This window comes from Argentina silus (genome assembly GCF_951799395.1).
Source record: "Argentina silus genome assembly, chromosome: 12".
In the NCBI taxonomy this organism is placed as follows: domain Eukaryota; kingdom Metazoa; phylum Chordata; class Actinopteri; order Argentiniformes; family Argentinidae; genus Argentina; species Argentina silus.
Genome location: NC_139666.1, coordinates 16,344,860 through 16,358,848, shown reverse-complemented (window position 1 = coordinate 16,358,848; position 13,989 = coordinate 16,344,860). Strand labels below are relative to the sequence as shown.

At 39.9% G+C, this 13,989-nt stretch overlaps 1 protein-coding gene across 2 annotated transcripts; it reads right to left on the bottom strand.

The window, feature by feature from the left end:
- Nucleotides 1-2,930: 2,930 nt before the first annotated feature.
- Nucleotides 2,931-13,739, bottom strand: shox (shox homeobox). 2 transcript variants are annotated; one of them, XM_083681999.1, is made up of 6 exons: nucleotides 13,419-13,739; nucleotides 11,520-11,728; nucleotides 8,350-8,407; nucleotides 7,978-8,084; nucleotides 5,303-5,512; nucleotides 2,931-4,955 (listed from the first exon to the last, which is right to left on the bottom strand). In XM_083681999.1, exons 1-6 carry the CDS (start codon nucleotides 13,666-13,668, stop codon nucleotides 4,866-4,868), a joined length of 924 nt encoding a protein of 307 aa, XP_083538125.1. In that variant the 5' UTR covers nucleotides 13,669-13,739; the 3' UTR covers nucleotides 2,931-4,865. The 2 variants fall into 2 exon arrangements, with proteins under 2 accessions (XP_083538125.1, XP_083538126.1); XM_083682000.1 differs by having other exon boundaries at nucleotides 7,978-8,063.
- Between the last annotated feature and the right edge of the window lie 250 nt (nucleotides 13,740-13,989).

Genomic DNA, 13,989 nt, shown 5'->3' with positions numbered 1-13,989 from the left:
GTCTTAAGTTTCATTGTTTATAGATAAAACGTTGTAATGATCCGTAATTTAATAGACATTGTCTTCTAATAGGAAAGCAAACTTTAAATGTTATCCGTAGATAATTAACTTGGACAATGAATAACATGAGAGAAGCTATAAGTATTTGAATTGAAATAGAATTTGTAAAGTGCAAAACAATTCAACTAAAAACTAAACTAAAAAGCCCCACTCCATTTTTTCATACCCTTGAAAAAGTGAAATTCTTGACACTTTCCACCCTAATAAAAAAATGTTTATCTAGTCTTAAGATGTTAGTTTTAATATAGTTCTGCACTGTCGATGACTCCAGATACATTTATGAGTATTAGCCAATAAAGCAAACCCAAGCCGAATCAAAACAAACAGGGTTGAGGGACGGCCTTTGATCTACGAGCGTTCATAGTGACTTGAGCACTTCAGCCCGATTGTTTTCAGCTGAACTTTCGCTGGGTGGCTGGTTTGTAACTTAGACAAAAACAACCTGGACAGCATTATAAAAAAAAATGTATAAAGATTTGTATTTAATTGAGTTGTTTTCTTGACAATACAAGTTCACAGCAGCGCCTCAGTAGATATTGTATTGTTCCACACTGTTGAATCGGTGGAGCCTCTAACCTGGGTTATTTCATACCCCTCTTACTGCATTGCCAAGCCCCATGAGTGAGGCTACTACAGCACACATTCCTTCTGATCGTAGTTGTGTGTGACACTCAAAGAGGATTATAAGAATGAAATGTGATAAAAATAATTTAAAAAAAACTATTTTCACGTGACCCCCGAGCACTTGACCTTTCACAGGGTAGCATAGCATAGCACTTGTAGCATAGCATAGCTCTGTGGCTAACAGCGCCAGGCCTCGAGTGTTCACAGTTCCCACTACTCTGCCTTCACACACCACTAGCGAACTGAGGCTGTTAGCATTTCTGAGAGGAGAATCATTGCAGCTGTCTTCGAATTAAGATACCCGAGGGAGTTGAGCACCCCCATAAGTATTACGTAAGATATAATTTTGTGGACACAAAAATAAATATAAATTATTAATATCAGTCCATCACACCTTTTTAAATGCAAGAGAAAGTGTGCAATACCACAATACCTCTGTTTTCAGGAACAATTACAGTATGCCTTTGCTCTACATCAGATACAGGTATATTTATTCTATCGCATTCGCAAAGATGGAATGAATGAAACATGAATATATTCCTGGAATAGACATTAGCATAACTCACTCTGTGTATATGGAGAATGGAAAAGTCCACATTTATATACATTCATGATAACATGCAGAGAAAGTAGGACAGCAGTAGTCCACCTGCAATAAATAGATTCTAAACCAGCCTCAAACTAAACACTTTGCACAACCTCAAAATACTTTCAACTCTTAACCCCCTCACACACACTCTCTCCCTCTCACACACACACACACACACACGCACACGCACACACGCGCACACACACACACACACACACACACACACACACACACACACACTCCCCTATTATTCCCTATTATTATTATTATTATATTATTCTGTATTTGTTACTTGTGGCCAACATAAACAGCTTTATGTGCCTGTACATGTTGACAAAGCAGCCATGGCTTATTGGTGGTTGATGGATGGCTGTGTGTGCATAGCTAATTATTAGTACACATAAAAGGATGCTGTTATTTCCAGACCTGGCCCAGCAGGCCCCAGCCAGAGGGGTCACTGCGTAAATATGGAGCGATCAGTCTGCGACTATATCACTCAATCTTGATGTATGAGCAGAGAGGTACAAATTAAACGCGCAGCGACCTTCTAGGGGGTACTGGGCTCACCAGAACGCCATTTGGGCTAATTTCTGCATAGGGTTCAGACAATAAGGCCCTATACCACATGCTGTAATTACTTTGTGTACACACATCTGGATTTGGCTTCCCAGAGGAAGCTAATACACTTGAAAAAGAGGCCTACCATTATGAACGTGCAAAATTTAGTATGTGCGGGTAAAACAAGTGGAAGGGGTGTGTGTGTGTGTGTGTGCGTGCGTGCGTGCGTGCGTGCGTGCGTGCGTGCGTGCGTGCGTGCGTGCGTGCGTGCGTGCGTGTGTGTGTGTGTGCGTGTGTGTGTGTTTGGGGGAAAGAGTGTAATCTTTTCAGATGCAGATGTATATGGACGTGACTACTGACCCTTCTATGAGATCTGTTCAGAGTTAATCATTGCCATCGAGAAGATTATTTTTGGGAAATGAAATAGTGTGCTCGAACTTGAAGGATTAGATGTCCTAAGATATCCTTCCAATCTCTTGCTCCCCACTATTTTCACATTCTCCTCCTGCCGCCCTCTTCTTACTCCAATTACAGCCATCCTGCTTTTATTTGAAAAGTTACAGTTTCTCTTTCCATCTCAATGCTATCTCTGTCCTTCTAACAGAGGCTTTTAAACATGTTCCACTCCAGATTCGGGGATGGTGGGCTGCATCTGGATTTCATAGCAGCTCAATTTTCTTTGCTGGCGCGGGGATCAGATTTGACGTGATGAGCTCTGATGGCTGACATGGAGACTGCGTGAATGTCAGCCCCAGACTGATATTGATATTGATCCAGAGGTTCGACCTGAGCCAACCGCTGAGCCTCGGCCCCAACCTGTCACAATGCACGTACAGTAAGAATCTGCATCAGGTCGTACATGCCCCAGGCTTGAGGTCAGGGGATCTGGCACAGAGTGTTCGTACTAATTATTTCAAAAACATATTGTTAATGATTATAATTTTCATGACCTTGTTTGGTTTAGTCTAATTATTGTTTATGCATAATCATTGTTAGCCTAAGTGATTTATCGGAAGTGACCCGATAACACTGTAGTATAAAGTACTTGAAAGCAAGACGCTCAAAATGTCATCCCTGTCAAAGTATATCAAAACTTCAGTACAAATATGTATAACTTTATTGATAGTTTACTTGTACAAGATGTACATTCATATTTTGTGAATCAAAAGAAAAAAAAACACAAACTGTATGGTGAATCATGTTTAGCATGCTTGCATATGAAATGATAGTAATTGTGATGGGTACAAATTCCATGGAGCTCAATTAATGTCAACCATCCCTGAAATGTCTGTAAACTCGGACACGCTACATTTTAGGCAAACAATGTACTACAGCCACACCTCCTGTTGCAAATGTAACATTTAAAAAACATATAAAAATAAATGCAAAGCAATGTAAAAATGTACAATTGTATTTCAACGATTTAATCATATATAAACTTTCAGACAAAATAATAAATAAGCACCCAAGTGTTTAATTTAAAATGGAAACACTGCTAAACAACTCTAAATGATGGTTTGTGAACAGAGAAAATGTTGGTAATACATTGTCAGAGGTAGACCTTCCTCGGATCTACATATTCAAGGGAAATTTGATAGTAGTATTGACAGAGATCAATTTCCCAACAACACCTTTTGAATTTCCAAATGTTATGAATATTTTCCTTAAGCTAAATATGTCTGATCCAGGTTGTAAATCATTCTGAATAATACCCTAATGAAATTACAAATTGAACATGCAAATAAATTCAAATTGAACATGTATAAATAAAGATGCTTTTCTGCAAACACAACACTCTACTTGACTTGCTGTTCTTTTGACATAGATTACATTTGTTTGAATCTTTGGTGGATTTTGATGTGCTTTCTCCCATGTCAATACAATAGATGTTGATAGGAAATTCTTTCAGATCCTAGTTTATCAGTTGTTCATGTAGCAACAAACAAATCTGCTCATGTCTACCACATGTTTATCATTGTTTCCTGTACAAAACTATGTTTGAATACCAGTGGAATCTCTGGGTGTTATGGCACATGATTGTGAATGAGTTAGCAACTTAACATAATATACACTGCTTATAAAACGGGTCTGTTTGGCAAAAAGATTCACACCGTCGATATCAGTGCTCGAAAAATGACTGAAAATCGCTGGATTTCTTTATTGTTGACAATTAACCACTTTCTTTTTTTTTTTACTTTTTATATTTACAGTATTGCACTTAAACTGCACACAATTGCATTTCAGTTTAACTGATGCATTCTTCATATTTTCAAAATTACAAAAATTGCAGTTATACCCTTTATCCATGAAACGTCTTGTGAACATCTCTTTTTGATGACATAATGAGACCAAAATCAGCTCTTATTCCCACTCATTTAGTAAAGTAGTATCTGCTTGCAGTGCCATTTGTAAACACCCACATACAAGACCTGAAGTGCAAAAGCTATTTTCACTTCTATTCCCAGGAAAGAGCACGACAAACAGAAAGAAATAGAGAAGGAGAGAGCACAAAGTGAGGAGAAAAGCAAAAAGGTCATTGTGACACAAGCCCAGCAACATACATCAACACCTCCCTCCTCCGAAAAAAGAAGGGATCTGCGGCTTTCTTTCAGTCCACAGCATATAGGAAATCAAACCCTATTGGCGGCCGTTGACCTTTGACCTTGTAGATGAGGGTGAAGTGGGGCGGTTTGAATGGCAGTGATAAAACTGAATTGGGCATAAGTCAGATACAACGGAGGCCAGCCCCATAAAGGTCTACTATCCTTCATTAGAACTCATGCACTGGGCAGCGGCAGGGAACACAGTGGTTGGAGGTGAATATGGCCATTTCTTTAATATTTCGTTGTTTTTTTCTTTCTTTTTTGTGTAAAGTTCAGAGCCGTTCCGATGCCTTGGTGGTTGTCTGTGTCTTTTTCCACACGCAACAGTCTGTATTGTCAAGTTGGCGGCATCGGCATCAATGAGGCTCTAGTTTTGCTTTGCCAGTTTGCTTTGTTACAAAGTCTTCCCGTCTGACTGGCTGGCCTGGCCCTCAGACCGACATCCACACATGTTTGTACGGTCCTGGGGTTGTGATCTGTGCCTGGAGTGGACTGAGCCACTGGCCCCGCAGAAGTCCTGCCTGTTGGGCGAAAAGTAAAAGGTGATTTCATTGGTATTTAATTACCGTTCTCTACAAGTGGTTTGTTTTGGCAGCTGGTTTTGTGACAATTTTCTCGCACCCTCCTTTTTTCCTCCTCCTCTCTTTTCCCCCTTTCTCTCTCTTTCTCCCTCTCTCTCTCTTTCTCTCTATGTGTCTCTCTTTCATTCTCCCTCAGTGTTTTTTTTTTTGTTTTGTTTTGTTTTAGCTGTGAGTGTCATGGCCCTTTCAGAGGCTCAGTCTTGTGTGAGAAGCGATTATGGGCGTCTGGCGAGCAGAGGGGAAGCCCGGTGGGGTCAGAGTCCCAGCGCCTCGGCGTGTTTTCTTGCCTTGAGTCGGAGGTCGGCGATGCTCGAGTTCTTGCTGTTGCTCTTGGCAGCTGCTGCCACGGCCGCCGCTGCAGAGGCTGAGTCGGCGAGCGACGCGATTGGTAGTCCGAAGGGAGGGGGCGGGAACATCAGGTAGGGAGCGTGGGCAGCCAGGTGAGGGTGCAGGTGGTGGTGGGAGTGAACGCCATCCAACTGAAGCTGAGCTTGGACCTACAGGACAACCAAACACAAACCCTGGGCTAGTTAGTCCCGGCCCCTCAGGCCCTGTGCGTGTGTATAAGGGGAGCCAAGGATTTAGGTTTCACAGTCTGACACTATTAAATTCCCCCTCAAGTGTTACCCCCTGGAAGCTGTTGCTTACTCTGTGTTTTCTAAGAAAATAGTTAAGAGTTGCACTCTGAGCTTTAGCCCTTTCTTCATGTCAGCTATTCTAAAATGTAATGAATCATGCATTGCACTCAGACACCACGTCCAATTTAACAGTCTAGAATCAAAGTCTTCCTAAGACCCTGAAAAGATTTGTTTAATTCAATCTGAGAACTCCCCGAGACCCTTGGAAATATGCACCATCTTGTTATCCTGATTATGTATTCAATTGCATAAATAAACAATTTTGCAGCAAAAAATATTCCCATATTTAGAGTTATAAATATTTATCCAGACATATTCCTGAGCAAAGGGAAAGAGAAGTCATAAGGAGCATAGAATATCAGTTTGCACATTCTTGGCAATTATTTTATGAAGAGCAGGTGAAAATTAGACATCCCTTTACTTCAGAGAGGGAACTGCACTGCCTCTTGCCATTTTTCAAACACCACAGGAAGCACGAAGAGAAGTGGAGAGCTTCACGCTTTCTCATCCAACCAAAATAAAACTTCATTTCAGCAATGTATGGTAAATGATTTAACTGAGAGCTAAATGTTTCAACCAATTTTTCTCTTTGCTGTGTTTCGACAAAATGACTGAAATTAAAGTTGTTTAACTGTAAGATAGAATTAAAATAAACCACATATTTTTGTGAAGGTATTTCATTACATTCTGTGGCACAGTATTTGTACTTGCACAGCATTACACTGACATGAGCCACAGACACAAGCCACTGCATAAATACACAGTAGGCCTTTCTCCCTATTTTCTTTGCCATGGTCACAAACTGTCACTGCTACCAAAACACTCAAGGAATTTTTCAAAATTAATGGAGGCAGACTATTCATAAGGCCACTGCTAACAATCAAAGGGCCTGATTCCAAAAGCAAATAGGCTTTTTGTCAAGCACAAAAGGGATCCTCAGCATGTTGTGGGAGGTTTTCCGTTTACTACACAGATCTCTGTTTGAGAGAAGTCTGCACACCTTTGCTTGCTCCAGGTTCTCAGAGTGAATAAATAAACTTAGAGGAAAGGAAAAAACTTTCTTGCTACTTCACATGTATGTGGAAAGATACCAATGTTTCGGTTAAGAGACCTTCATCAGGGTGCCTTTACTAGACAGATCTCTGAAATGAGACTGGGCATGAAGAGCACTTAGTCATCAGGACAACAGGTGGTATACATTTGTGTGTGCATAATTGTGTGTGTGTGTGTGTGTGTGTGTGTGTGTGTGTGTGTGTGTGCGTGTGCGTGTGCGTGTGCGTGTGTGTGTGCCCAGCCTAATGCCTGCCTGTGTGTGTGTGTGTGTGTGTGTGTGTGTGTGTTTGCGTGCATCTATATGCGTTTATGTTCATGTATTCTTGTGTGTGTGTGTGTGTGTGTGTGTGTGTGTGTGTGTGTGTCTGTGTGTGTGTGTGTGTGTGTGTGTGTGTGTGTGTGTGTGTGTGCCCAGCCTAATGCCTGCCTCAGCCCTGTATAGTGCTCTTCTCTCAGTATGCAGGCCTCATGCCTCCACCCTGCCAACGCAGCTCAACGCCAATATCCATCAGAGCCCTCTCCGCTCCCTGCTTTCATCATCTCTTTTATGTGCTCGCGTCTGCCGCACTGTTGGCTTAATTAGGCCTGTGCTTTTCACTGGGGTGAGGCAGACAATGCAGCAGCCAGGCCGCAAAAACAGACACCAGCAGATCAAATGTCTGTCTCACCCCCCCCCCCCCTCTCTCTCCAATCTCACTGACTCGCCCTTCTCAATGCACCCCAGAGGTGAAAGGTGTGTTGGGGTTGAGTTGACTTGAGTTGAGTTGACCCCCCTACCCACCCGACCCCACCCCCCCGTTTTTACAGAGTTCACATCCAAATTACCACCGTAACTCTTGAAAATGGACAATAAGGATCTCTTTTAGGGTATTAATAACTGTGCACAAAGTAGCCCATGTAACTCTCTCATATATCTATTGCATATTCAGAGATTACTGGAAGTGAGGTGGGGTATACTTTGCAGTCATTTGTAATACTCTTCAGCAGTGAACTGAACCCTCTTCAAAGGCAGTAAAGAAAAATGGGTATCAATTTGGGCAGGATTGCTATGACTGTGCATGAAACCTAACCTATAGCAAAGCATAGGGTAGGCTTAAATTAGACAGCTGAAACTGAATATAGGATAGCTAAGCTTACAATGTATTTCCATTTGTAGATGTTAAATGTTGAGAAACTACTATTCTATAAACCAATTTATATTCTCACATTCCAGAATAATTCACGTAGGCCTATATTCGTGAAATGAAAACGGGAGAGTATGAGTGACATACCTGTTGAAAAGGCATTCGCAGGGCTCCCATGTTCACATACGGAGCTACTCTGCACGCGTCCATGTGACTCGTGCCCAAAATAACACCTGAAGAGAAGGGTGAGATGTCTGTCAGACAGCGAGACAGTTGTGTGAGATTAAGGTGTTAGTAGGATTCGTTCAAAGTTGAAAGAAAGTTGAAACATCATACATTTGCAGTTGATTTATTAAACAGAAAATCACGTGATAATTGATTTCGCTATGTCTCAACATGCACTCAACATTTAACTTTTTCCAAGACATTGAATTATGATTAGGCCCATTACAGTAGTAGCCTAACTGATATAATTAATCAAACTGAATAAATAGAGATGAAAAGTGAAATAATATGTACCTTTATGCATCTGGTTTTCTTGTTTTCGACATTTCGCTCTTCTGTTTTGAAACCAAACCTGAAAATAAAACAATGAATAAGCATTGAATGCTACAATGGCATATCATGTATGGCATACATTCTATTACCAAAATGTAAAAGTAAAAAAGTAGGGTACCATCTGTTATGATGATTTCATAATTGGGTTGAAACTAGAATAGAATAGAATCCGAGCAATTATTGAGATGCAAAAAGTAGGTCTGCTCTCATACTGTTTCGATGCATCAACAGGGCCTATGGTGTTAAATCATAGAACGAGAAAAAAGATCACTGTAACTTTTTTTTTTATAATTTAACTAGTGCCTTTTACTCCTTAGCTCGCAGAAGCAGCGCAGCCTATAGTTAATTATCATCAACCTAATTTCCCTTCCTGAATGCTATTATCTCGTCTCCCCTCCGACCCCAGTAATGATTATCATTTACAGTCGCGGGATTAGCGACTGCACGAACCACAAAGGGCTCAATCTAATTACTCAAGGTGCCGCAGCCATTTTACGCAACATGAACATCGTTAAACACGTGTCGATTGGACTGCAATAATGCGTTCGTCGATATAGTCTGCATTATTGACTTGCTGCCCGGTGCACGAAGATGATAAGCGGACCCATATGTTTACCAATTGATTGCCATGTGTTGTCTTGATTCATGATTTTAGAAGGCGGAATCGGTTTATTATTATTATTATTATTATTATTATTATTATTATTATTATTACCGTTATCATCAGCATCATCATCATTCAAAGATAGCATATATTATTATTATTACATTTTTATTACTATACTATTAATATCATTATTATCATACCAGTGCTATTCTTTGATTGTTTTAGCCTACTAGGCTACGTGTATTTCATTAGCCTACTTTGCAGAGCGACTTATAGTCAGATAGGACTAAAGCATATTGTGGAAATCACGGCTGTTGTTATCTCTGAGAGGTCTGTATTGACACAAAAACTTCAAATAAATCAAACATTTTACAGCTCCGAATCAATTCCAATTATGTGCCAGTATGCTAAGCAAAGTGAACTACACTGGTTCAGACAGTTATTTCTTCATTAAGGACCACTCAATGATGCGTTTCACAAATACCCTAATCTAATTTCCTTTTGATTTTTATTAGAGACAGTGAATAATGACATTTAATTTAGCTCTGCACCAGAAACCCAAAGATATTAGTCCTAATCGAATTACTGCCTGCTCCTCACCAAGCTCTCATAACTTTCAATTAGATTCCTGACAGCTGCGCGGTGTGGGGCTTCTGTTCAAACGGGTAAGTGCAGGTTAATACCTTCTATCTACCACATGCCTTGCAATTTACTTACAATAGATTTGGGGTTTAGATCGAAAATCTGTCCCTTAGCCACAGACATATGAGCCTGCGACGTGGTTTAACAGTGTTCTGTTTCAGATGGCGACATGGCCCATTTCAGTATATTGAGGATGCGTGGACTGTGTTGTGAATATTGAATACATTTTTCTCCCATTGCGTTTTACTGGGTAAATGCTATTCAGTCTAAGGTTAATTTGGTTTCAACCCAAGACGACTTTTCTATTTCGTCCTTACAAGCTGTCACACGGTGTAGACTTCTAATATTACTTATTTCTGCGATTAGATTGTCGAGCATGAGGTGTTCCACCAACAGAGTTGCGGCAGAATTGAATTATTTCTAATCCATTTTTATGGGGACAGTATATCAAGCCAATGGCAGATATTACAAAGACAACGCGGGGGGAAATGAGGTGACTGACATAAGACGGTGTCCCCTGCAGCAGTCGTTCAATCTCTTCATTAATTTTAATGATGTGGTAAGATATTTTCGTAGCACATAAGCAACTTTTCCTCGTTTATATTCCGCTCTATAAGAAAGAGAAGGGGCGTTTTTAATGCATCCGATTGTCACTATATGGCGTAGACCATACGAAAAAGCTATACGATTGAATACCCTCATTATTTACTTTACACCAGCAGTATTTTTGGTAACATCAAATTAAGTTCGATTGAAATTGTCTGATTATAGGCTAGCCTATTGATTTAGCTATTCGATGACATACTTGATTAAGATACGTATATATTAGGCTACCATAATATACGTGATTATTTATATTTATGAGTATATTATTATTATGAATATTATTATTAATATTATTGTTGTTGTTCTTTTTGTGATATATTTATTATCATAATCAATATTATCATTGCTACTTTCGTCATTTTAATATAATTTCATCATTTGATGTCATACGATGCTATCTTGACTCCATTAAAAGACAGGCCTACTAAACGCTGACCATTGAATTTCGCCTAGGCCATAAGGACATAATATCAAATAAATAAAGTATTTTGTAGCCTGTTTTTACAATGTCATCAGATCGTATCCCCGTGTGTTGCATTCTGCATATTGCATTATATGTTTTACTCATTGCATCATGAAAACAATTCAACACGTTTCCTCCAGAGAGTGGATCTCTGTTTAACTAGGCCAATACGGAACATGCAAGGTGGGGTGAGATATTAGGATACATTGATATAAAAACTGGCGCCATTTCATTCATAATAATTATGTGCCCTAACTTCTAATCAGAACACGTAACGTTGTCTGTCCACGTGTAGGCTAATAGCCTACACCAAGAAAAACAATAGGCCTGTATACAAAACATTACTAAAAAATATGAAACTGAAACAAAATCGTTCAAAATATATATATTTCTAAAGCCTAATGGGTTGTACGTTTTTGTCTTGACGATTAAACAAACCTGAAAGGTCTGTGATGTGATGTATTTTCTGAATTAAAAAATTCAGGTAAATTGACATTCATTTTCAGAATATTTGTTTCTGCATGACCGACGACAACATTATAAGGTATGTATTATTGACGTTTATTGTTGCCCCCTAATAAACGAAGTGTTAAGTCTATAAATCATTCTTCATCAGCCTACATCAATCTTATTCCGCACAATGAATTACAGTAATCCGCTATAACCCCATGTGACCCCAGCCGGTCTCTGAGCATCTCAATCAATCTGCTCTCAATACTTTGTTCGTAACATTATCACCCATTGAACAATTTGTTGCAAATTGTGGCAAATGGGAAGTGTACTAACAATCGAAACTTGGGGACCGGTGTTTACCTGCACTCTTGCCTCTGACAAGCCCAGCCTCTGGCTTAGCTCTTCCCGCATGAAGGCGTCGGGGTAGTGGGTCTCATCGAAGAGCCGCTCCAGCTCGTTGAGCTGTTCCAGGGTAAAGTTTGTCCTGCTCCGCCGCTGCTTGAGTTTACTTTGTGCGTCCTCGTCTTCAGACTTCACGTCCTCTTTTTTGTCTTTACACTCATATATCCCTGCGTAAAACACACCACGTTTTCAAAATCACTTCTTAAACTCAGTGTTAAACTCACATTTGGCCTACACACAGGCACACACAAGCATACACACAAGCATACACACACACACACACACACACACACACACACACACACACACACACACACACACCACTAACACCTACACGTAGGCCTACACCAACATATTCACTTTACGCACAGAGACACACATAAACCCTACTTACAGGAGGGGCGCAAAGTTGTTTAGTGTAGGCAAATTGATTTGGGGAAATTCAACTGCCGTAAATAGAACAAGCGGTGTGTGGTACTGAAAACGGAGCATTGTAGATTCGATTTTGACTTACAGTCCAATATGGTCGAAATACAGGGCTGAGAAATAACAAATCAATTACCTCTTGACCAAAACGCTGGCTATAGTAGGCCTAAGGCTGCATAACAAATAAATCATACTTGAATTAATATTCTAGGCCAAGGCATTTTACTTTTAGCGTCTGAGTCCTTCATTGATTTTATTCATTAGATAATATCTGGAACATTTCTGGTGACGGTGACACCCTCTATTGACTTCCTATTAGGCCTATGCACTATCTATTACAGAAAATATTAAGAAACACATACTGTGCTTAATGAAAGCATAATTCATGCAGGCCTATGATATTATAAAACAAAGAGGCCATTGTTTCCACGAAAATTAATACATTGAAGTTAATGTGTTACAAACCTGACACAAATGCAGTTGAAAATACAGTTTATAGAGACTCATATAAACAGACAGGACAGTTATTTTCAGACAAATCACATCTATTAGTTCAATATGATTTCAGCCAACAATCATCTTATCGGGCCCTACCAGTGAGTCTTGATAAACTAGTTTCATTATTATCATCAAAGTGTTTTGTAATTATCCTTATCATTCTTGTTATAATCATTATAAGGCCTATATTCTTCAATAACATTTATTCAAGTACTGCATTACATAAAGTAAAAGGGCATCTCCGTTAAGAGTTAAAGGGATAATAGGCCTGGCTATATGCTGTTTATAATTTCTGTAGCCTAATACCATTTTATGATAATTGAAGTCAAGTAAAACTGAATAGCAAATGTCTATAGTTGCCTATTGAATCAATACGATTTTGACTTATACAGTAGCAGCTATAAAGTAGGCTACTGTGGAAATTGCATTGAATCGGAGAGTAACAGAATTAAAAGTATCATCATCATATTAATTGAAGGCTAGGAAACATCGATCGATTGAGGCCTATCATTTGGAATCTCATTTCCATTAACAGGAGTTTATTCATCAATATGATTAGTTATCAAATACAGCGATCAGCTGCGAGGTACAATTGACATTATGGCATTTGTTGAACAGTAGATATGCACAAGTACGTGGATGTATGTGGCTTAGAGAGAGAGGGGGGAGAGTCTCCAACAACCTGAAAATGATTGACCTAGCCTATGCTATATCAGCAAAGCAATACAGTAACTAATCAACATGTGTTGTTATATGCCGTATGCTACTTTGTAAATGTTTTAGATACGATATATTTACGTACTTTTAACAGTCGATGTTGCTAGTGCACCCTAAACAGGCTAATCGTAAAATCATGAGTTAGCTCCACGTAAGAATGCAAGCATCTCGGACATCCATGCTAACACAACTACAAGCGATGGGATAAAAACGTACCTTCTGAAGCCCTTGAAACGTTAAACTCCTTCAGTTTTTCTTTCTCCAGCTCTACGTGTTCCTTGAATAGATGTACCGGGCAGTGGTTGCTGCCTTCCGTTATGTCCTGTAGGCTTGTCTCCGAGTTCCCCAGCTCCCTCGCCCGCGCCAAGCCACTCTCCAAAACTTCCCTGTACGTGATACTCTCCTTACTGCTCTCCTTGGTTTTCTGGTCGAAGGATTTCGAGACGAACGCCGTAAGTTCTTCCATGGCGGTTAGTGGTCCAGATAACGGATATCCACTATAAATAAGCTAAACCGTTATACTGTCTGCTTTCGTGATTCTGTCGTGATAGCAGCGATGTAAGAGGTGGAGAAGAGGTGAGATCACTCCTGCTGTTATGACTGTGTTTTTGAGAGCACACTATTTATACACGGCCACCTCAGCCCAGCCCCCATCTCTGTGTCTTGAGCAATTACGAGCGGTTCGACTTGTCTGAATTCAACTTTCAGCAGCTTTTCCAGAAATCAATGCTTCGACGGAGGCGGTTAATTGAATTACGGGTCATTAAAATGCCTACGGTGCCTTACG

Coding starts and splice junctions, on each gene's coding strand:
- shox (XM_083681999.1), bottom strand. CDS start 13,668: ATGGAAGAACTTACGGCGTTCGTCTCGAAATCCTTCGACCAGAAAACC. Junction 5,513..7,977: donor TGCGAATGCCTTTTCAACAG/GTATGTCACTCA, acceptor GTTGTCCTGTAG/GTCCAAGCTCAGCTTCAGTT. Junction 4,956..5,302: donor TCGCCGACCTCCGACTCAAG/GCAAGAAAACAC, acceptor TTCGCCCAACAG/GCAGGACTTCTGCGGGGCCA.